Below are 24874 nucleotides of genomic sequence, written 5' to 3'. Positions count from 1 at the left end.
ATTCCCTCCTTTAACGGGCGACCAGCTGGCCATTTAAAAGCTGACATATTCTTTTCGTATCGCTTCAAAAGAACATCGAATAAGAGAAAACAGACATCCGAAGACTCTGATGTGCGGAGAGAGAGAGAGAGAGAGAGAGAGAGAATCCTGAAACGAGGAAACAATCACACATGGACACCCCCGGCGTCCGGCGGTTATCGCACGCCACGGCCGACGCTCTGACAGGATTCAAACCCCCGGAGGAGCTTCTGGGTTGTTGCCGTGACGCCCGGGTCACTTAGACGAGGAGGCGGGGCGGCGGACTGCAGCCTCAGCGCCGCCATAAAGAATCATCTAGAGTCCCCCGGTATTATCTCTGCACTCCACCAGAGAGAGGACGAGAGAGAGAGAGAGAGGGTGAGGGGAAAAGAGAGAGAGAGAGGAGAAAGAAAGAGAGTGGTGAGCTGGCAGCTATCCGGTGAGAGTGAAATATTATCGTGGGAGACGCATCGAGACGAGCTCCGCCAACATGAAGCTTCCACTCGGTGTGTGTGTGTGTGTGTGTGTGTGTGTGTGTGTGTGTGAGTGTGAGTGTGTGTGTCTGTGTGTGTGTGTGTCTGTGTGTGTGTGTGTGGGGGGGGTGAGCTCAGTGATACGGCTGCTTTCCACAGAGATGCGCTCCACTCAGCAGGTGCGCTGGCTGCCGGGCGGCTCGGCTTCTGATCTTCATCCTCTCGCCGCTGCTGCTTTTATTTGGCTTTGCACATTTTCCAGGCCGTGGAAATAGAATGTATTGAGTCCATTAGATGTTTATGGGACACGTGTAAATCAAATGAGTGTTTGCGAGAGAAAAAACAACCTTTGTTCTTTTCATTTCTATCTCGATCATACGTCATGTGAAAGTCAACTTTGGAAGAAGCGAAGAGGATGAAGTCAAGAGGGGGGGGGGGAGGGGAGTAGTTCTTAATATCCTGAATCCCCTTGGTGAACTGGAGGTGTTTCGACTAACACACTATTTACACATCCGGCACCAGCCTCCATTCAGAGAAGCGATATCTCGCTGTTTGAGGAAGAATAAATAAAAGTAAACGACCATAAAACCAAAACGACGAGCCTGAAGCTGCTAAAGTTCTCCGAGGGGCTGAGAGGTACGACACGTCACCATAGCAACAGGTATGCACAAAGTCAGTTCATGTCATGTCTTGACACGGGATGCGATGGTTCTCCTCAGTGTGTCGTTAGCGAGCCGCCGCGCACCGGCTAACGTTATTAAAATGAATAATGACACCTGCGTTTACCCTTCAATGACATTTCAAAATGGCCGCCGTGTAAAAGGACTCTTGGCCCCTCGCTCGCTCTGGCTTACGATGAGTCATCGCCCCCCCCCCCCCCCGTTCATTTACTCATGATTGAATGTTTGGAGGCTCTGATCATGAAAACTGACGTCCGTTAATAAGCTTTTAAAAGACGGGAGTAATCAGCTCATGATTGGAGAGACTCCGCCTCCCCCCTTGAGACGAGGCTGTCAGGGGGGGGGGGGGGTGCAGTGTGCAAAATCGTATTTTGCACACTGCCCGTGAGTGAAGTGACCTCAGTAACTCGCAAAGACCCTGCGATTTTTATTTCTTTTTATATTTAAAATTAGCATACATTTAAAAAAATCCTTTACAAATTGTCATTTAATAAATATAAATGAATTATAATATGTGCGAGTTATTAAATGGTCACTTTTTCCATAATAAATCGGACTTTTTTAAACGTGTAAATATATAAATCAGAAGCACACAATGCGTTGCTAAGCGACGACAATAAGAACAAAAGCTTTGTCAAAGCGCACGTTGCAGCCGCCGATGTTAACGTTGTCGCAGGGTAGGGTGGGGGGGTGCAGGTGAGGTTGGGGGGACTGGGGTGCAGGGGGGGGGGGGGAGGGTGCTGCCGGACTACAAAGCAATTTTCCCGCCGCGCAGAATTGATGAATCCGGATCCTGATTACTCTGCGGGGGGAAACAGACTTTGTTTTGTTTCTCCCAGACAAATGTCGCCCCGGGAGAGAGAGAGGTCTTATTTTCCGGGGCCCACGAAAGACAACGCAAACACACACACACACACACACACACACACTTTTCTCTTCCATTACACGTTCCTGTTGTTCCGGTCCACGTCGGTGTCAAAGGGATTCAGGTTCGAAGGTCAGGGGAAAGGATTTGATTGGTTGAGAGAATTCTTCCATTCCTTCCCCCGGCGTAACGACGCTCATCTTTATTAATTTTATCTGCCCTGAAATTAAAAATCCCCAATTTAAATTAAATTCTACACAATTAATTCTTCTTCTTCTAGACCAAACCATATTGAATCTGTGCAGAAGTTCAGTAGATACGACTTTAAATAGATTTAATTATGAAGGTGGGAATATCTTTGTTCCAGAGTCGCCACGGCAACCAATTACTAAGTAATGAAGGCGGTTTAATCGGCGCTGAAGGTCTAATGATGTAATGATGCTGCATTCAGGGTGTTTGTGTTCTGCAGATATCATTTGCATTTCACCCCCGTTGAACAACTCTGTGTTACCCTGTCAGATCACACTCTTTATATGACACCCTTAACTATGACACTCTGTCACATCACACTCTTTATATGACACCCTTTACTATGACACTCTGTCACATCACACTCTTTATATGACACCCTTTACTCCCTTTCCTAAGACACTCTTTACTCCCTTTCCTATGACACCCTTTTCTATAACATCCTTTCCAATGTTACACTCTTTCCTATCGCACCTTTTCCTATGACACTCTTTCAAATGACACCCTTTCATGACACTCTTTCCTAAGACACTCTTTACACCCTCACCCTTTTAAAAAAATATGTTGTACTTCTTGTTTTTTGTTTTTGTTTTTTAAAGCAAGATTTGGGCTTTTGGCGCCATGACCCCATGACTCCATGACTCCATCTCCATTAACCCTGACCTCCTGGCTTCCAGGTGGCGGTCCACGAGCTGCAGACCAGTCGATGTAAGGGCTCCACACCTGCTAATAAACCCCCGACCGTCTTCTTTTCCACTCTGAACTTCAACATGTCCGTGAGCTCCTTCAGACTCGAGCCTCCCGAAAGACCTTTTTTTTTATACCGCCGTGCGTCTCGTGACACTTACACGCACGAGGTCGGGTTTTTCTTATGCACTCAAAGCCACATTCTTCTGTTACATTTCCGTGAATTAAGGAGGCCCACGAGGGAGGAAGAACCCCCCCCCCCCCGACTATACACTCCCTCATCGTCTCAGTCACTCAGCCCAGAACAAGAGACTTTGGAATGAGTCCCATTTCATGCAGGTGTGGACATGCACACACTCTTTTTTTCCCCACTATATTTTCTTCTTGTAGCGCAGATGGAACACAAATCCAATAATGTGTGTGTGTGTGTGTGTGTGTGTGTGTTTTCCCGGTGAGAGGCTGTTTCAAGTTTCAAGTTTCAAGTTTTTATTGTCACATCCCCTTTTATACAAGTATAATCGGTTCGTGAAATTCTTATGTGCAAAACACCCGACAGCAGTAGCAGACTAAAAAAAAGAATAAGAATGAGAATAAACTATACAATATCCACACACAAAAAAGAAGAAAGTATTAACAATATATATATAAAACAGTGTAATAGAATATACATCATGACAATATATATATATAAAACAATGTAATAAAATATACACTTTTTGAGACTATATATATATATATGTATATACATACAATATATATATACAATATATATATATATAAACAATGTAATAAAATATACACCATGGCCATAGATATTCACAGAATATGTTCTGGTGTGTAGTGTTAATGAGGGTCTCAGTCCTTGTTCAGCAGCCTGATGGCCTGACTGAAGAAGCTGTCCCTCAGTCTGTTTGTGCGGCACTTGATACTGCGGTATCGCCTGCCTGACGGTAGAAGGTGAACAGTTTGTGGCGGGGTGGTTATTGTCTTTCAGCATCCGTTTGGCCCTGGCCACGCACCGCTTGGTGTATATGTCCAGGATGGAGGAAGCTCACCTCCAACGATGTACTGTGCCGACCGCACCACCCTCTGTAGTGCCCTACGCTCCAGGGCGGTGCAGTTCCCGTACCAGACGGTGATGCAACCTGTCAGAACACTCTCGATGGTACTGGTGTAGAATGTTCTGAGGATGCGGGGGCCATGTTGAATTTCCTCAGTCGCCTAAGGAAATACAGGCGTTGTTGGGCCCTTTTCACCACGTGAGTGGTGTGCGTGGTCCATGTGAGGTCCTCGGAGATGTGCACGCCGAGGAACTTGAAGCTGCTGACCTCTCTACTGCAACTCCGTCTATGGAGATGGGGTGTGCTCTCCTCTCCGCTTCCTGTAGTCCACGATCAGCTCCTTGGTCTTCTTGACGTTGAGGACGAGGCTGTTCTCCTGGCCCCACTGTACCAGTGATCCAACCTCCTCCCTGTAGGCTGTCTCGTCGTGCGCCGGTGATCAGCCCCAACACTGTTGTGTCGTCAGCAAACTTGATGATGACGTTGGAGCTGTGCATGGCCGTGCAGTCGTGGGTGTACAGGGAGTAGAGAGAGGGCTCAACACGCATCCTGAGGGGCTCCGTGTTGAGGGTCAGCGGCTCTGAGGTGGTACCGCCCATCCTCACCACCTGGCGGCGGCCCGACAGGAAGTCCAGTATCCAGCTGCACATGGTAGAGTGCAGGCCTAGACCTCTGAGCTTGGTGTCGAGCTTGGCGGGAACAATAGTGTTGAGCGCTGAGCTGTAGTCCACAACCAGCATTCGCACACAACAGTTCCTCCTCCAGGTGGGAAAGGGCGGTGTGAAGTGCCATGGCAATTGCGTCGTCGGTGGATCTGTTTTGACGATATGCAAATTGCCATGGGTCCAGCGTGGCAGGCAACATGGAACAAATGAAGTCCTTGACCAACCTCTCAAGCATTTACTGACAATCGAGGTGAGGGCTACGGGTCTCCAGTCATTCAGGCAGGTTACCTTGGGGTGTTTGGGGACAGGCACAATGGTGGACATCTTGAAGCTCTCAGGAACAACAGCCTGGGACAGGGAGAGGTTGAAGATGTCTGCGAAGACTCCTGCCAACTGGTCTGCACATGCTCTGAGGCGCCCCGGGATGTGGTCGGGACCTGCTGCCTTCCGGATGTCCACCCGCTTGAAGGCTCTGCGCACGTCAGCCTCTGAGATGATCAGCAGGCTGGTCTCCTCGGCGGCGCTGCCTTGGCGGGCTGCCGTTCACGTCGAACCGAGCGAAGAATGTATTTAGCTCGCCTGGGAGGGAGGTAGAGGAGTTCTCTTCACCGCTGGTTCTCCCTCTGAAGTCCGTGATTGTCTGTAGCCCTTCCACACACCTCTCACGTCATGGCTCTTGAGCTTCTCCTCCACCTTGTTCCTGAACTCCCGCTTGGCAGAGCCGATGGTCTTCTGGAGGTCGTGGCGGGCTCTTTGTATTCCGCCATATTCCCGAGTCAAAGGCGGTGTTACGCGAGTGCAGCGAACATCGCCATTTATCCACGGTTTCTGGTTGGGATAAATCCGAACCGACTTGGTAGGAACAACGTCATCTATGCATTTCTTGATGAACCCGGTGACTGAGGACGCGTACTCACTGACGTTGTTGTCCGACGCGACCCTGAACATATCCCAGTCCGCACGTTCAAAACAGTCCTGTAGCATAGACTCCGATTGGTCCGACCAGCGTTGCACTTCCTTCACAGCGATTGGTTGCTGCTTAAGCCTCTGCCTGTAGGCAGGGAGTAGTTGGATGGAGCGGTGGTCCGATTTGCCGAACGGTGGGCGGAGGAGGGCTTTGTATCCATCCGGAAGGGAGTGTAGCAGTGGTCAGAATCCGCTCCCCTCGTGTTGCTTTTATGTGTTGGTAAAACTTGGAGAACTTTCTTCAGGTTCGCTTTGTTGAAGTCCCCGCCACAACAAAAGCAGCCTCGGGTGTGCCGACTCCTGCTCGCTGATCGCCCGTAGAGTTCCTTCAGCGCTATGTCCGTGTTAGCTTGAGGCGGAATGTACACAGCAGTTACGGTGACTGCCAGAATGGTCGACACATGAGCATTAGGTACTCCAGGTCCGGGGAACAGAACGACTTGAGAGTATGTACATGACTTTGGTTGCACCAAGATCTGTTTATCATGAGACATACCCCCCCTCCACGATCTTTACCAGAGAGAGTCTTTGTTCTGTCCGCCCGGTGGACGGAAAATCCTGCCGGTTCGATGGCTGAGTCGGCAACATCCTCCGACATCCATGTCTCCGTAAGGCAGATGATGCAGTTGTCCTTAGTTTCCCGGTGGAATTGAATACGAGCCTGTAGCTCGCATAGCTTATTGTCCAAAGACTGTACATTTGCCAGTAAAATGGTGGGTAGTGGGGGTCGATTGGCTCGACGTCTCAGCCTAACCAGCACGCCAGCTCGCTTCCCCCTCCGTCGGCGACGTTTGCGTGAGATCGCGCCTAAAATGGACGGAGATAGTTCCGCTACTGTTCCTGGCGGGACGTCCGAGTAAGAGTTGAAAAACTCTGGTAGGCGGCGAGCAACTGCCGATCCAATCTCCAGAAGTGTGCATCTGTCGTACGTTAACCGGCTGCTAACGTTTTGTGCAAAAATAGTCGCAATAAGAAGAATAAATATAAAAAAACTGCTACAAAATCCGGGAGCTCGCAACACAGCGGCCATCACGTACGGCGCCATATCTCTCAATCTGTCATCATCGATAGGATTATTTTCGGCATTTTCTTTTCTGTTAAGGGCGTTAATCTTTATTGCGCCCCGGGGGGCCGCATGAGCCGTCACGACCTCATCCCAGACAGATGTAGCAGAGACCTCCGTCAGCGGGAGTTGAGACGGAAACAAACTCCGCCTTTAATCACTAACTCTGCGGCGCTCGATCCAAACAGCTGCTCGGTGTCGGTGCTCGCTTTACCGTCGGAGATCCACATCTTCTCATGAACTGCTTGGCTGGAGCCATATCGGCCGTGTGGCTGATAACGCAGAAGAAGTTATTTAAGAACACATATGAGTATTTACAGTTATTCTGCGACGTCTCGCAGCTCAGCCCGCGTTCACTCCGTGGTTTATGTTTAATATCTGTCATATCTGTTTTTCTTATTTTTTCATCTGGTGTTTTCTTTCCTATTTCTTCTATTTTCTCGCTCTTCTCCTTCAACTTGTCCTCCATTTTTGTTCAATTACTTTTGCAACATATGAATGTGTTTCATTGTGTTTGATTGTGTGTCATTGTGCTGCACACTGTGTTATTATCGTGTTTCGCTGATATTAGGTCACTACTTTCTCTCTATTATTATCATTATTATTATTATTATTATTGTAAGGTACGTTTTACTGGCTTTTTCTTTCTTCTTCTTCGACTACTTATTCTTGTTCTTCTTTTTCTTGTTCTACTTCTTCTTTTTCTTCTTCTTTTTAGTTTTCTTGTTCTTCTCCTCCTTCATTTTCTTCTTCTTTTCTTCTTCTTTTCTTCTTAATCTTCCTTTTCTTCTTCTTCTCCTTCTTTTTCTTCTTCTTCCTCTTCTTCCTTTTCTTCTCCGTCTTCTTCTTTTTCCTCTTCTTCTTCTTCTACTTCTTCTTCTTCTTCTCAAGTCATTTAAATACAGATCAGACGACGTTGTCGTATCCTAAACTGTGTTCTTGTGACTCCCTCTGTGTTGTCTTTTCTCCGTGATGTCCCCCACTTCCTCTCTCTCTTTTCTCTCGGCCCTTCAACATGTTTCTCCATCTCTCTCCATGCAGCGGTGTGTCATTGAACGCCTCTTTCCTCTTTCCAGAACCATTTTTAAAATTGAGCCGTCCACATCGTTCAAAAAAGACAAAACTGGAAGAAGAAAAATACAAAATGAGAAGAAAAGAAAACCCGGAGACGTTTATCCCCGCGGGGGGTTTCTGTAGTCATCATATTTTTTTGATGACCTCGCCGATTTTGAGCTCTGCCCAACGACTTCCTGATTACCTTCTCCTTTAAAAAAAACGCAACAACAACTGAAGATCGATAGATCCAATACGGATGTGCACAAGAGTCCCGCTACAGTATAAGTGCACGTTGGGGTGAGTGCTACATTTTTTTTTTTTTAATCCAATACCGCCGCCGCCGCCTGCGTCTGGAGGCCGGCTGCATCAGGAGGAAGCTGTTAACCAACGGGTCGATGGAGGAGCCGCTCTCTGAAACGTGACGCCGCTGTTTAAAGACACGCGAAGAGCTCGCCGAGAGTAATTTTACATTTACACGTCAACGCAGGAGATAAATAGTAAAGCTATAGAGTGATAATGTATTTACTAAGCCGACGCCCATCACATAGAAACAACGGGGGAGTGGCCGCCATTGGGTTTAAAGCCTAAACTAATGGTTATTGTTATTTTTATTATCGAGTAATCTGCTGATCTTTTCTTTTTCAATTCGTCAATTAATGCAAAGGTCTTCAAAATGTCAAGAAAACAGTGAGAAAATGTTAAATCCTAAAGATAATTGGTTTAAACCCACAGGAAACAAAGACATGTCGCCAATCTGAGAATTTGAGTTGCCCTAATTTTGTTGATATTGTTGATATTTTGGGAAAACAAATACAGTATATTGTCCGTAAACATTTTATATGTTGGTACCTGACAGATATGTTGATTAGTAGCATTTCCCCAACATGTTTTTTTTATAATTTGCTTCATATAAATGTAATTTCTTGAAAACAGAAATAAGAGTTGAGATCTTGCCCAGAAAAACAACCACGGGTTATATCACATGACCAAATGTTTATGAATAAAAGCCAGTAAGTGGACCTTTTGTCCAATACTAATATTACCACATGAGTAATATTGTTGTTGTTGTGGTTGTTGTGTATTTTATTCAGTCAATCATTGCAATACAATATTATTTTATATAATGTACAAAACAAAAAGACTGAAAAGGTATAGGTAGAAGCAAAAACATGCTTATATATTCCTATCCTCAGTTTATTAGTATGAAATAAATCAGAAAATTAATATAAAAGAATTAAAAGAAATAATACAAAATAAAGAAAAATAATAAAAAGAAAAATAATAATAAAGAAAAATAATGCTTAATTAACCCATAAGGAGACAGACAGAAAACACGTTGGTGATTCTGTGGTGATAAAAGAACTCAGATTAACGTTTCTGTAAAATAACCATGTGACGTGGCGCTAATTGTAAAGACAATAGGAGCGTCGTGAAAGAAGAAAAGCTGGATCCAAACCCAAATTGTTCACTTGTTTTCCTGTGAACAGTTCCACATTTCGGCCTCGATCAGCTCACCTGCCGTTTGAGTCTTTTATTCATCGAAGGGTAACATCGCCTCCATTTTCCACTTAATCTAATCCTTCTCCCAGAGACAAATCTAGAAAATCAGTCATAAATCATTTTAGGAAAAAACGGCTGACGGCTCGACTAAGTTCCTCTCGACATTTCTGCTGTGGAAAAAAATTTAGAAAATGTTCTCCAGACTGCTCACGACATATTGCAACCCCGGGCGGAGGTGACGCCCAATCGAGACGATCTCACGGTGACACGAGACGCGCAGAAGATGCATACAAAAAAAAAGGGGAACAGCGTTGACTCCCCGAAGGTTTTGCAGAGAGACGTTTAAAAAGCATCGGCTGACGTTTAAAAAGCATCGGCTGCACATTTCAAATACACACGTCTGTAATGTTTCTGGACGGGTGGAAAGGCCAGCTGGCTCTCAGCCCTTTTCCACGGTAAAATATGTCTTTATATATCTTTATTTCTGTGTCGGGGTAAAACTGAAACAGATGTGAATGCTAAGCGAAGAAGTCAGGTGGAGCTCCGGAGCCAAAATTCCTCAAAGGGAAAAAGAACCGTCTCTCGCTTAATGAGTTCTGATGCGAGAGCCTAAAGACACAGCTGTCAATGAGTCTTTCTGCGATGGAGTCGAAAATGCAAACTGGCTGCGGCAGATGAGAATAACCACGGCGTTTCCACGGCGATACGTTTCAAATCGACGAAGAGAGATGATACGAAGGAGGCTCGCGCGATGAATTATTGATTCAAAGGAACCCCCCAGGAGGATGTTCAACAGAGGCCCCGCAGTTTGTCGAGGCTTCAGGAGCTTCGTGAATGAGATGTTTCAAGGGCAACTAGAAGAAAGAGCATTTTTTGAGATAAGAATTCTGCTGGAATCCGGCCCTCGAGTGACGACGGCTTCCAACCAAAGGATATAAATATCCATATGTCAGCGGCGGATGTTAGAAGCGAAGACGTGGAACCCTGAACGACAGAATCCGTCTCGTCTCCTAGCATCGTAACATCCGATCAAGGGTGGAACGCAACAACAACAACAACAACAACAGAAGGACGTGACTCACCGCGTTGAAGCCCGGGAAGAGGCGCACGGCCGCCGCCGTGGCGTCCAATGGGAACGGGAGGAACTGCTTCATGCCCAGCGAGGTGTGGATGGCGGGCAGGGCGGGCCGCATCAAGGTGGGCATGAGGCCATTTTGACATGTGTTACCTGCGGGGGAGGGAGGGGGGGGGGGAGCAAATGCAACATGTTGAACAGCAGGTCGGCCACGGGGGGGCCGGGGGGCCACCGCCCAAAACCTTCAAGAGTCGGTTCTGCATCGTAAAATATGATGTCAATATTTAACACAGTGAGACATTCTTAGTTTTGGATACAGAGTTTATTTGATTTAAATTAATGCCAACATTTTATAATTTTTTCTGTTGGTCAACATAGCATAAAAATCCCAAAAATCTCCAATTTTATTTTTAATTAATGAATTTTTTTTTATCATTCATGTTTATTCAAAAATTTCCTATCTCACATTTTCGGGATATCCAGATTTTTAACATCTGATATACACGATAATCAAAATTGAAGGTCCATTTTCACGCTTTTATAAGCTAAAAAAGCTGTTGAGACTTTAATTGTAGGTCCCGCGATCAAGAATGTATTTTTATGCTGAAATAAATTAATCTGATATTTAAAAATTATCATATCGGAAGCGGACAAATTTTATGCCAAATGCACTCGTCGAAGGCCGCGAGACATCGATGCCGAGGTCAGGAATGGAATTTCATGCTCAGATTAAAGAATTATATACAAAATAACTGACTTTTCTGAGATTATTCCTTCACAAAGTTGTAACTCTTTAACTTCACGCTCGTCAGAGTCCCCCGTCGTGTCTCCATCGCCACGCCGACAAGTTCCCGTTTCTTCACAAGTGCTTTTGACGTACAAGTACACACTGTGTGCGTTTATTTACTTCTAACTTCTAACTCGTGTTCTTCCCCGAGAATCCAAACCGCCGCCGCCACGAAGAGGAGAAGGCTCTCCTCTTGGCGCCGAGTCGCGGCTGCAGGCTCACGAATTCTCTTCTCGTAATCACAATCAGACCCAAACGGCGCCAAGTGTGTGTGTGTGTGTGTGGGGGGGATCCAAACCCATTACCCCCCCCAAAAAAACCTGCTTTCATTTTGATGCTAACCACACACCTGCGAGGTCCCACGCCTCGCTTCCCGCTCGGTGTTTTTCGGCGGCGCCTCGTCGCGATGACGTAAGATCCGCGTTCAGAAATATAAACACCCGGCGACGTGTTCCTTCAAAAACAATTTTCCTCTTTTTTTCGCGGTATTGGCACGACGACTCGCACGCAGACGCGTTGGAAAACAACGCTTACGCGCCGAGAACAAGTGTCACACTCGGCTGAGTGGCGGCGATGCGGGAACAGATGTTCTCGCTACCGCCGCCGTCCCCTCGGACCCGAGCGAGGGCGATTTGCGATGAGTCAGCGGGCGCGACGAGGAGCCGGCCCTCGCATCTCCAGGACAAACACAGAGTAAATACTTCTCCTTTTATTGTCGAGCCGACGCCAGCGGGCCGCTGCATAAACCACCAATTGAAAACAGCACAGGGCTGATTTTTAACCCCCCCCCCCCCCCAATGAAAACTGTAAGAAACGTCGCAGCCCTCCAAAAAAACACTGGGAATTAAAGAAGCCGTTTGGTGGAGCTGTAATGAGAACCAGAGGGCTGTGTGTGTGGGGGGGGGGGGGGTTCTGGATTTTTTTTTATCGCTCCACATTTGAACAAAGCGCCGGCAGCTACAGCATCGCAGCGGCGTCTCGAGACGATTAAAAAAAAAACAGGGTTCGTCACGTGTATCGGTCCCCTAGGCCGAGGTGGTGGTGGTGGGGGGGGGGGGAGGGGTTGGAGGTAACTGATAAAGCAAAAAAAAGTCATAAAGACTAGAGGAGAAGAGAAGAAGAGAGGGGGGGGGGTAACCACAGACTGTCCCCCCCCCCACTCTCTTCCCTCCCAGTCGCCGGAGCGCTGCCATCTGTTGGACGGAGAACACACGGCGGCCTCCTCTCCGACCCGATTTTTTTGTTTTGCAAAGCGTGTCCTCCTGCGGGCGGATCATCCAAACCGACATGCCGGCCTGACGTCAGCCCCCGCAGGCCCAAAGACAACAGTCAGGAACAGACCCGCCCGCCCCCCCCCTGGCCCGATGTGTGCGATCGTTCTGCGGCGAGATGAGGAGTGTCACACGGGCTCGTGGATGTGTCTGATAGGCTCTTGTTTGGTTTGCTGATGAAATGTGACGCGGCGCCCACAGCTGCGGTCGGAGAGCTTTTTAAAAAAAAGTGTTTTTCTTTTTAGGTTTCACGATACGTTTTTTCGGGATGGTGCGTTCAGGGCCTAAAACACGTACGTCTCGTCGTTACTGTCGCGTGACGGTTTAATGAACAAATAAGAAGCTACGGCTACTACTAACCGCTTCGTTTAAACTTACAACAAAACGTGAAATCTGACCGTCTGCTTTTCATGAAGCACCTCTGAGGGCTCTGCTTCCATTTTACGTGTAACAACATTTTTTAATATTATATTATTTGGGGGGGGCGTATGATGACGATGGATCCCCAGTTAAGGGGATTACTCTCGTTACGCTGCGGTTCATCCTCAGGGGAGAAAAAAAATGTCCCAACATGATTTCAGGGTTGAAAAAAGCTTCTTCTTCTTTTTTCTGTAAAACAGGTTTTCTGGATCAGAATCGGCTTAAATGAAGATAAAAACCGAAGCTGAACAAACAGACGACGACGATACGTCCATTTGTATTTAATACATATTTTATTTGTAAGTTTACTGCACAAAAGGCTAAAAAAGGGATTAAAAGAAGATGTATTTCTATTGTAGGAGTTCAATTATGGAACAACCTTCAAATGGATATAAGAATAAGAATTCATTTATGGTTTTCAAAAGGATTATTTATAAAACAATGTTTTTTGGGTTAGGGTTAGATGTATATGGAAGATGAATGTGGATATATATATAATATTATTTTTCTATTTATTTATTTATTATTTTCTTTTCTTTATTTTTTATTATTATTTTTTCTTTATTTTGTATTATTATTTTTCTTTATTTAAAATAAATTGTTTCGGATTTATTTAATTAGAATAATTTAGGATAGGAATACAAAAGCATGTTTTTCTTCTACCTATACCTCTTCACTCTTTCAATTTTGTGTATTATATAAAATAATATTGTATTGCAATGATTGACTGAATAAAATAGACAACAACAACAACAACAACATCATCTGTTGATCATGAGGCGACAGGGAGCTGGATTAATAAACACGATTCATCCCGAGGATGTGAACATGAGGATCGACGAGCACATCGAGGGTCTGATGGCATCCAAGAAAATCCCTCCGCCCAACAAGTAGATCCGGCTACAAAGTAGTCCCGTGGAGTACACAGTGCTGCAGTGTGCAGTAGTGCAGCACAGCTGTGTGGGGGGTGCATGAGCCGGACGGACGCCGATGGGGCGGAGCCTCTCGTGACCCTCGCGTACCGTCCTGCAGCTCCACCCGTCTGAGGTCAAACGAGGAGGCGCAATGTGAGAGAGCGACGTGCGGCGACTACACAATCCCCCTAAAAAATAAACGTGCCGAAACACAACGACGCGCATTCCAGCCGCCGCGGAAAGAGAGAGAGAGAGAGAGCGTCTGCACTCGCTTCAGAAAGAAAAGAGGTTAAACATATGTATTTATATATAAATATAAAGGCAGAGCTGGAAAACAGAAGACGTCTGGCTGCTGATGTGACCTTTGACCCCTGACCTCTGAGCGCCACACCCACCCACACACACACACACACCCACACACACACACACGCACAGGCACACCCACTTCAAGATGTTCCAGCAGGAAAAACTGGAAGAAGTCACAGATGGCGGTCATAAGTATCACTTAGGTTTATTTTTCGGTTTTTTTCCCCGGAGGTGTCAATATTCGATTTAAAAAAAGAAGAAAGTTAATATTTGAGTTCCGTATTTTGACTGCAGAGTGCAGGGCCCAGGCGGGCCGAGTGTCCCCGGCTGACGCTGTCATCGACTCACGGAGAGTCTTTAAAAATAACGAGCGGAAGAAAATAAGAAAAAAAGAAAATTAAAAAAAACAAGACGATTGTAGTGGAGGAAAAAACAAAAAGGTGAATTCACACTTTCAGGAGCATTTATTAAGACGATTAATACAAAAGGTAATAAGTAGTTACACCTAACACGTCAAGTGAATGAAAAGCCCCCCCCCCCCTCTCCCGGGAGAAGGAGAGCAGACCGCCCTCAAAAACATGACGCCAAACTCATTGTTTAATACTTAAATGTGTGTGTGTGTGTGTGTGTGTGTGTGTGTGGCTCAAACAGCTCCAGTGAATGCAGCTGTGAAGCCCTTATCGAGTGTGTGTGGTGCTCCAGGGGCTCGTCTCCTTAAACACCTTCTAATTCAATCACCACAGTCCGCTCTCACCGAACCTGCGGCTCTCGGAGATGTTTTGGGGTTTAGTTTTTCGGGGCAGGGGCCGAACACAGAGCTGGAACCACGCGGAACCACGAGACGGCGTCCGACTTTTTTTCGAAAAACGTCGATCAGGTTTGATGAGAAAGTTCACAGCCGCCGCCGTCGCCGGCCTTTTGTTTACTCGCTCCTCCGCCGGGCCCGTGGGTAATGACGCGGGCGCGAGGCGTTGAGGAGCGAGCTCATTGGACCAGACCGCCGAAGCGTTCCTCCTCCCGCGGCAGCACGCCGAGAGAGAGAGAGAGAGAGAGAGAGAGAGAGAGAGTCACAACGGCGGCTGGAGGGGCGGCGTTAATAATGGATCACCCTGCGCCGGCTCGCCTCCCGGACCCGGACGCTCCCCCGATGACATCGGGCCGGAGAGGCCTCGGCGAGAGAGACCTTCCCTTCCCTTCCTTTCCTTTCCTTTCCCTTCCTTTCCTTTCCTTCTCTCGGCGAAAAAAAACAAAACATAAATCCAATTATAAAGATGAATCTGAATATGGCTGGAAGTCGTTTGTCTGCCCGGCGACGGGATTAAACGCCGGCGTGTGTTTCTTGGGAGCCGGGTTGTATTCTTTGGTCCTTAACGCTCTCCCAGATCAGGAGAAATCATTTCACCCCGAATACATCAAACAAAGGGTTGAATTCAAGCATTCTCTCTCTCTCTCTCTCTCTCTCTCTCTCTCTCTCTCTCTCTCTCTCTAACAAACCAAAACAAAAAGCCACACTTTCACTTTCACTTCCACAGATTTTCCAATTAACCTTTCCCACCATAAAAAAACTCCTCAGAGATTCCCATAAATCTCACCGAAGCGTTTTTATGTTGTCGTTGTGGCCGCGAGGTGCACAACGCGCAGATTAGCGTAGCGCTAATAAACAAAGCTGCCTCCAACTGAGATCCAACAACCGCTGCCCCCCCCCCCCCAACTCTGTAATCTGAGGTTAACCAAAAGGACGTTTAACACGCCGCTCGGACTTCCTGTCCGCTGACCTTTAGTCCGAGTGCAGCGGGCGACGTGTTGACCCCCAAGAATAAAGAAAAAAAACGTAGAAACTTAGAGATATCTTGAGCCCCTCCACATTTTTTTTGGAGTGGGGGGGATCCAAACCCATCCACTCAACCTGAAACCCATCATCATCATCATCATCATCATCACCTCTCATGCTCTTCAGAACCTGACCCGGGCTTCTGCGGCGTGGAAGCACCTGACATCCTATTCATTCATACCCCCCCCCGCTCTGTGTATATAGCATAACAAGAGAAAATCCTTCTCGCTCTGTAACTACAGATCTCTTTAATCCCCGGGAATGAGAAGAAAAGAGGGAAAAAAGATAAAGAGTCTTTTCATTTAACAAATCCCCCACCCTCACACACACACACACACACTCAGAACTCCGGATCCCCGTGTAATTATTCCTCCTTTGTGACTGTAAGCCAGCTGTGAGAAGAGCACTTGACGAGGCATTAAGTCTTCTTAAGCCTCCTCCATGAAAAGCTAATGGTGGGGTCCTTTGCTCTGAAGGCTCCTGACACACACACACACACACACACACACCCATCACTGGGGGGCCGCGCTGCGACCCGGAGCTCGTGTTCAATAAAGCGACGGGTTACCTGGTGGGCAGGTTCATTCAACAGTTTTAGGAGCGCTTCACGCTTCCCTTCCCTTCCTTCCTCCCTTCCTTCCTTCCTTCCTTCCTTCCTTACTTTTCTTCTTCTTCGTTATGTTATGCCGTAGCAGCAGCCGGCTCTCCTCTCCATCTTTTCTTTTTTTTTACTTTGCAGAACAGCTAGAACCCAGATTTAAGGAGACGGGGAGTGTGTGTGTGTGTGTGTGTGTGTGCAGTTGCATTCACTGTATTTTGACAGTGATAAAGCACATTTAGTGAACACACACACACACACACACACACAGAACCCAGGTGTGTGACTTCACTCTTTTTTTTTTTTTCCTCTAATGGAAACCAGCGCTTCTTCTCTCCAGACCGAGCGAGAACACACATTTAGATGAAGGAATCTGTGCGCGCACACACACACACACAGACACACACACACACACACACACACACATGAAATTACAACGCATGCAAACTCACCAAAAAACATGCTGCTCTCCAACGGTCCTCAGGCTCGGGGGTCTGCTGTATTTCCTCTCTGGTGCCCTGCCAGTGTGTGTGTGTCCATGGAGGGCAGCCTGGGCATGTCTCATACACTCCTCAGGGGTGTGTGTGTGTGTGTGTGTGTTCAAATCCAACTGCAGCGTCAACAGCGAGCCTGCATGCTGCACTCTGCACGCCGCTGCTGTCTGTGGACCTCCGTATCTGCTTCTCTCTCTCTCTCTCTCTCTCTCTCTCTCTCTCTCTCTCTCTTTCTCCTCTTACCGGTCCTCCCTCGCCCGTCTCGTCCCCTCCACTCCTCTTTAGCTCCCCCTCCTCCTCCTCCCCCTCCCCCTCCTCCTCCTCCTCCTCCTCTTCTCCGGCCCCATGCGCACACTGGATCCCGCTTCTGTCTTTTCTCTTTTTTTCTCCGAGGTGTCTATCTACATTTTTATTTTTATTTATTTTTCCAGCAACAGCCTCCTCTCTCTCTCTCTCTCTCTCCCTTCTCTCTCTCTCTCTCTCTCCTCTCCCTCTCCTATCCAGGTGTCTCATCTTTGTTTTATGTGTCATCTGAGCTTCTCTCTCACTCCCTCTCCGTCTCTCCTTCATTTGATCCTATTCCCCTCTCCCTGCTTCCATCTCCGACTTGCTCCTTTTTCTTTATTCTGACTGTTCCCTCGCTCTCCTCTTCCTTATCTCTCTCTCTCTCTCTGTCTCTTTCTCTCTCTCCCTGTTGCTAAATATATTTGCACTGTTGGTTTTCTTTACTCTCTTATTGTTTTCCGCCTTACACTCAGCACAAAACACACAAAACACACAAAACACAAAGCAAGTTGTCGGGAGAAATCAGGTCATGACGGAAAATGGGAAGAGAACCGTCGCCCGACTCCAGGAGCGTTTCATCTACTTTCAGCTCGGTGGTTGTTGTTTTTTTGGGGGGGGGGGTCACACCTTTACCTCTTCTGGCTCTCAGCCTCATTCGACCTCCGACCCGACTCCAGAACTCCTCCAGCCGGTGAAGTGCTGAGCGGCGAGAGCCGAGTTCACACGGCGAGGCGTTCAAAGACCTCCGATCGCACGATCTACCGTCTAGTATAGGGGGTCTTGACTGAGGGGGTCTTGAGTGAAGAGGTCTTGAGTGAGGAGGTCTTGACTGAGGGGGTCTTGACTGAGGAGGTCTTGACTGAGGGGGTCTTGACTGATGGGGTCTTGACTGAGGGGGTCTTGACTAAGGTGGTCTTGACTAGGGGGTCTTGACTGATGGGGTCAGACTGAAGAGGTCTTGACTGAGGGGGTCTTGACTGAGGGGGTCTTGACTGAGGGGTCTTGACTAAGGGGTCTTGACTGAGGGGGTCTTGATGCAGACCCAAGTCCAGGCCTTCCTTCATTGGTTACTCGCGTCCTCATTGGCAGAATCCCCGGTACCGCTTCACATGCTAACGCTGCCCCGTGACCAAGTGGCCAAGACGAGGTACTGCGCCCAGGATCAACAAGTATTCTGCATTCAGACCCAGAAGAATAGAACCTTGTTGGATCGATTCATCTCGGATGTGACATGTTTATGGAGGTTTTATTTTCTTCTTTCTAGTTACTGCGTGTTTATATTTGCAGTTTGTTTTCTCTCACAGCGCCGGACGAGTTTTGGACAAGTTTTGGACGAATTTTGGACAAGCTTTGCCGACGTAAGATGTTATTTTATGATGTTTTATTCATCATTTAGACGCAGAGAGAAAACTCTGCAGCGAGAAAGCACACTGGAGTTCTTGTCGAACCGGATTTATTTATATATATATAAATATATATATATTTATATATATATTTAGTTATTTATATATTTAGTTATTTATATATATATACTTTTGGGTTTATATTAAAGTCAGACTTTGAATAGAATGACATTTTAAACACTTTTAGAACTGCAGCGAGCTGATGAGGTTTCTCGAATCGCCCCAATTATGGAAACCCAGATTTCTGGTTTAAGTGACATTTAAGTAATCAGATGACTAAAGAACGCCCACAGGAACCTAAGAGCATGAAGTCCACGGATTGTTTGTCTCTCCTTCTATTCCTCCTCTTTCACACCTCCATTTCACTCTTTGTTCATGAGACTCTCATGTATTTCCACTCTTCTCTCTCTCTCTCTCTATCTATCTATATATATCTCCTCCTCTCTCTCTCTCTCTATCTTCATCTATCCTCCTCTCTCTCTCTCCATCTCTCTCTATCTTCCTCTACCCTCCTCTCTTTCTCTCTCTCTCTCTCCCTCTCTCACACACACTCTGATTCGTTGTGTTCCCCCTCTCTGGCTGGTTGTAATCAGACTCAACAGGAGCTGATATCAGGCTGCTCCTCTGCTCCTGGAGACATGAGGCCGAGCTGCTGCTCCCCTCTATCTCTGCTGTTTACACACTCACACACACACACACACACACACACACACACACACACACACACACACACACACAGGATTTTTAGAAACCTAACACAGAAACAAAGCATGTCCCAAACCTGCATCTACCACACACAATCACAGGTACACGTGCACACGAGAAGAGCTCAGCAAGAGATCTGAAGCATGTACAGGCCACACACACACACACACACACACACACACACACACAACAACACTCTTGCATACTAAATTATTTGCGCAAAGCACACATCGACCCAAAAACATTTTTTTACACACACACCTTTATGTACAGAATACAGATTTGACTAAACATTAACACCCACATGCACATATTCTATAATCATGTCACTCGTATTTTCCTCGTGTTTTAAGTCTGAATAAAGATTACACATCCTTTATGAATAAATGATGAAACACGGGAATCGATCGTCCGTTTCCAGGCATAATCTGTTTCCTGTTAATAGAATAAACGTCTCAAACCTCCTCTTCGTGCTCTTCCTTCCCTCCTGCTGTCGGCGGCGCGTTGAGGAGTCTTTAAGATGAGGAATGTCCCGCCGGAGCCAGGTTGTTCCTTCTGCTTTTTCTTGGCCTCGTATTTATCTCGCGGCTTATGTTGCCACTCAACACGTAATCCTCGATGCAAAAACGATGATTACATAACAGTCACGAGCCCGGGGCGACGCGCCGCCACCCGAAAACCGTGTTTACTGTACGTGATTGTGAGGAATCAATTTGTCCGCTTTGTCCACACAAATTGTCTTAGGGCGTTTTTGCCAGCAGCATTTTGTCTCAGTGTTATTAATATTATTTGTATTATTATAATATATTTTATTATTATTTGTATAATTATTATTATTATTATTTATTCATTTTAATTATTATTAGAATTTGTATTATTATTATAATAATAATCATCATAATTATTATTTTTCTTATCATTATTATAATAATTTTTCTTAGAATTTTTTTCTTATTATTAGAATCATTATTATTAGAATTTTTATAATTTGAAAAATAATAATCATAATTATTATTTTTCTTATCATTATTATTATTATTTTTCTGATTTTTTTTCTTATTCTTCTTTTTATTATTATTATTATTATTATTTTAACAGCTGCAGACCTCAATAAGCAAATCACCCCGAGGTCAATCTTCAATTTTATTTTTTAATTATTTTTTGTGCAGCACGAGGAAGCTAAGTTAAGAGACCTTTCAACTTTCTCTGGCCTGTGGTCACGTGACCTCACACCGGGTGTCGCCATTGGCTGTTCCCCCTCTTCCAAATTCCACGGCTTGTTCATGTTCCTGTTCGTTGTCCTCGTGGATTGTCAATGTGGCCGTATCGCAAAAAATAATATCACTCGTCCGTATATATAATAATATAATCAGGTCATTATCCATAAATATTTGTTTTCATCTGCTTCCACTTTCCTTCATTGGTTCTGCTGTGAGACGCTCATGAGGCCGGGTTTGTGTATTTTTTAGAAACACGTGTTGAAACGGGAACGACGTGCAGATGTGTTTGTACAGCGATGATAGCAGAAGCTCAGACTGTCCCGAGGGTCTCGGCAGGAATGTGTGTGTGTGTGTGTGTGTGTGTGTGTGTGTGTGTGTGTGTGTGCGTGTGTGTGTGTTTTAGATGCAATTCCTGGATTTACATGTTTAACCCCCACCTGGGTTTTGCCACGCACACCCACACACACAGACACACACACACTCTGTCTGGGTATTGACACACACACACACACACTCTGTCTGATTGGCCCACTGTAAAGCTGCCACTGAAGGTCAGACGGAATTGACCGCTCTCGAGCTCGGGCCGCCGGTATCGACTGCGAATGAGGCGCTTTTTTTGATCAAAGCGATGTCCACACACACACACACACACGCACACAATAAATCAAGAAATAAGCCGCAGAATGAAATATCATAAATGTTCTCGAGTGCTGGTTGCCATTCCTCTCTGCTATCGTCCCCTTCAGGCTCCTCGGCTGCAGCCATTTTGCAGCACAGATGTTTTCAATTAATCCTGAATCCCCCCTGCCTCCCCCTCCCCCCCCCCTCTCCCCCACCACCGCCTCCCCCTCCACTGCGTCCAGCTCCAGTAAATAAGTGTATTCTCTCCTTTTCTCTCTCCTCCTCCCTCATTGTCCTCCCTCTCCCTTTCTTCCTCCTCCAGTTCTTTTATCTCCCCCACCCCCCCCCTGCGCCGTGCTCTCCGGCGGTGGCGAATATGTTTTTTGACCTTGACTCGCGGATGTCAGCGGCAGAATGGAGCATTATTTGTCACCATAAATAGCCGTTGAGGAGCGGCGGCCGCGGTGCGCCTCCATTAATCTGTCTGTCACTCCACGACGCCTTTCATTAGTTATGGATCTATCTGATCAACAGACTGCCGACTCCTCAAGAGAGGAGAGGGGAGGGAGGAGAGGAGAGAAGAGGAGGGGAGGGGAGGAAGGAGGAGAGAGGGGAGAGGAAAGAGGAGAGGGGAGAAGAGAGAGGAGAGTGGAGAAAGCAGAGAGGAAGGAGAGAGGATGGAGGAGAAAGGGGAGAGGAGAGAGGAGAGGGGAGAGAGGAGAGGGGAGAGGGGAGAGAGAGGAGAGGAAAGAAGAGAGAGGAGAGAGGGTGGAGGGAGGAGAGGGGAGAAGAGAGAGGAGAGAGGGGGAGGGAGGAGAGTGGAGAGAGCAGAGAGGAAGGAGAGAGGATGGAGGAGAAAGGGGAGAGGAGGGAGGAGAGGAAAGAGGAGAGAGGGGGAGGGAGGAGAGGGGAGAAGAGAGAGGAGAGGAAAGAGGAGAGGGGAGAAGAGAGAGGAGAGTGGAGAAAGCAGAGAGGAAGGAGGAGAAAGGGGAGAGGAGGGAGGAGAGGAAAGAGGAGAGAGGGGGGAGGGAGGAGAAGAGAGAGGAGAGAGGGGGAGGGAAGAGAGTGGAGAGAGCAGAGAGGAAGGAGAGAGGATGGAGGAGAAAGGGGAGAGGAGATAGGGGAGAGGAGAGGAAAGAGGAGAGAGGGGGAGGGAGGAGAGGGGAGAAGAGAGAGGAGAGTGGAGAAAGCAGAGAGGAAGGAGAGAGGATGGAGGAGAAAGGGGAGAGGAGAGAGGAGAGGGGAGAGAGGAGAGGGGAGAGGGGAGAGAGAGGAGAGGAAAGAAGAGAGAGGAGAGAGGGTGGAGGGAGGAGAGGGGAGAAGAGAGAGGAGAGAGGGGGAGGGAGGAGAGTGGAGAGAGCAGAGAGGAAGGAGAGAGGATGGAGGAGAAAGGGGAGAGGAGGAGGAGAGGAAGAGGGGATGGGAGGAGAGGGAGAGGAGAGGAGAGGAGAGGAGGAGAGGGAGAGAGAGGAGAGGAGAAAGCAGAGAGGAAGGAGGAGAAAGGGAGGAGGAGGAGGAGGAAAGAGGAGAGAGGGGAGGAGGAGAAGAGAGGAGAGGGAGGGAAGAGAGTGGAGAGAGGAGAGAGGAAGGAGAGAGAGGAGAGGAGATAGGGGAGAGGAGAGGAGAAGAGAGAGAGGAGAGGGAGGAGGAGAGAGGGAGAAGAGGGGAGAGAGGAGAGGAGAGAAAAGAGGAGGAAGGAGAGGAGAGGAGAGAGAGGAGAGAGGAGGAGGGAGAGAGAGGAGAGAGGGAGGGAGAGTGGAGAGAGCAGAGGAAGGAGAGAGGATGGAGGAGAAAGGGGAGAGGAGATAGGGGAGAGGAGAGGAAAGAGGAGAGAGGGGGAGGGAGGAGAGGGGAGAAGAGAGAGGAGAGAGCAGGGAGTCGGGGGGAGGGAGGAGAGAGGATTGAGGAGAGTGAGCAGAGAGAGGAGAGAGGGGGAGGGAGGAGAGAGGAGGGAGGCGGAAGGGGAGAGGAGAGAGGGGAGAAGAGAGTGGACGGAGGAGAGTGGAAAGTGGAGAGAAGAGAGAAGAGAGGAGAGGTGGGAGGAGAGAGGGGAGAGGAGGAGCAGGAGGAGGAGAGAGGGAGGAGGGAGGGAGGATGGAGGAGAGAGGAGCAGGAGGTTGGTGAAGGCTCCTGCTTGAGGTCCGTGTCCCGCGTGGGCCGGCCAGAGGTCGTTGACCCTTTGAGAGAAACACCATGTGACCGTCTGATCTCATGAACGTGTTCCTCCTCCGTTGTAACTCCTCCCCCCAGATCTCTCTTTCTGCTCGTCTCCTCCTGGTGTCACCGAGTTGGTCCTCTGGTGTCACCTCCTCCCTGTGGAGTCCTGAAGCCCGGCCCGGTTCCAGCTGCCCTCCCACGACTCAGCAAACAACAAACACGTGTTCGCAATCCGCCGTTGACGCTTGTAATCTCCTCTCGTTGATTTCAGCTCCGCCGCCGGGTTTCAACAATAACAACAATAACAACAATAACAACAAGTGCTCGCAGGACCCCAAAATCTTAAAGAATTGCAACTTCACGCTCGTCTTCACCTCCTGACTAACAATGAACCGGCCTGGATTAGTTCATTCAGATCCTGGAGGAGGAGACGGCTCACTTCCTGCCGAATATTCAAGTCTGACCAGCCGGCGTTACGCAAGATGTTGTAACACCCTGCAACACAACAGTCAAATAATATATATATATATATATATTAATAAGTGTTTCATTTTTATTTGTGTATTCGAGGAGTCATTCACAGAGAGAAATGCATCATAACTACATCAGATGAGAGACAGCGTTGCCCCGGCGACCGCGGTGGAGGGTTTCCGTGATCTGCTCGGCGACGTTCAAACGGCGCCCGCTTCAAATGCGGCTAACGTGTGACTCGCCTACACGACACGTGGTCGCCGCCCTACCACAAAGCCTTCTGGGTATTGAATCTGGTTTCCCACCATTTTCCTCCCAGTGTGTTTCACATCAGCGGGAGGCGGGGGCGAACGTGGGCTGAGCGGAGTCTTCGGGGGGGGCTTTTATTTTGAAATTCAAGATTCGAGTGGCGGCATCTCGAAACAAAAACAACGGCGGCATGCGGGTTACGCTCGTAACGGTTTTCCAGCGCCGGCGGCGAGTTCTCCGGAGGCCTCGTGTTTAGAGGAGTGAACATCTCGTCGGGGTTTCGGCATATTTACTAAATCTAAGAAAATAAAATGGAATAGAAACGAGGTCTCCAGGTACGTTTTATTTGTCTTCTTCTTTCCTTCCTTTCATATTTTTTTTGCCTCCGAGTTTCTCAGCAGAGGATCAAAGTGTCTTTTCTACATCCACCCCCGCCCCCCCCCACACACACACACACACACACACACACACACCCCCCTCGACTTTTGCCCCGATGGGGTAATTGGAAGCAGATAGCGAGCGAGCGCCGTGGATGGAGCTGTGGTCGTTAGCCGGGAAGGTTTAGGGAGCTGGAACAAGGAACCAAAGAAGAAGAAAAAAAGAATCATGATTGCAAAGCAGTTTAAAAAGAGTTTGTCTGTGATAACAGCCTGAACATCCTGGAAGAGAAAGTAATAAGTATGTTATACTCGAAATATGAAACAACGGCTACTTTATCTTATTAGCATTTAGGGATTTAAGACTTTTCCTCCATCGCTTTTTAAGAGGAACAATTTTTCAAACA

At 47.4% G+C, this 24874-nt stretch overlaps 1 protein-coding gene across 1 annotated transcript in view; it reads right to left on the bottom strand.

Moving 5' to 3' along the window:
- Positions 1–17153, bottom strand: part of znf385d (zinc finger protein 385D) — a 71567-nt gene extending 54414 nt beyond the window's left edge. The window contains exons 1-2 of the mRNA XM_056444215.1: positions 16938–17153; positions 10366–10511 (exon numbers count right to left, since the gene is read on the bottom strand). Coding sequence (XP_056300190.1) covers positions 10366–10511; positions 16938–16947 — 156 coding nt within the window. The 5' untranslated portion in view covers positions 16948–17153. The remainder of the gene's footprint in view (positions 1–10365; positions 10512–16937) is intronic.
- Positions 17154–24874: the final 7721 nt, after the last annotated feature.

Source organism: Pseudoliparis swirei, chromosome 22, assembly GCF_029220125.1.
Source record: "Pseudoliparis swirei isolate HS2019 ecotype Mariana Trench chromosome 22, NWPU_hadal_v1, whole genome shotgun sequence".
NCBI classification, from domain to species: Eukaryota; Metazoa; Chordata; class Actinopteri; order Perciformes; family Liparidae; genus Pseudoliparis; species Pseudoliparis swirei.
This window is presented reverse-complemented; position numbering and strand designations above follow the sequence as displayed.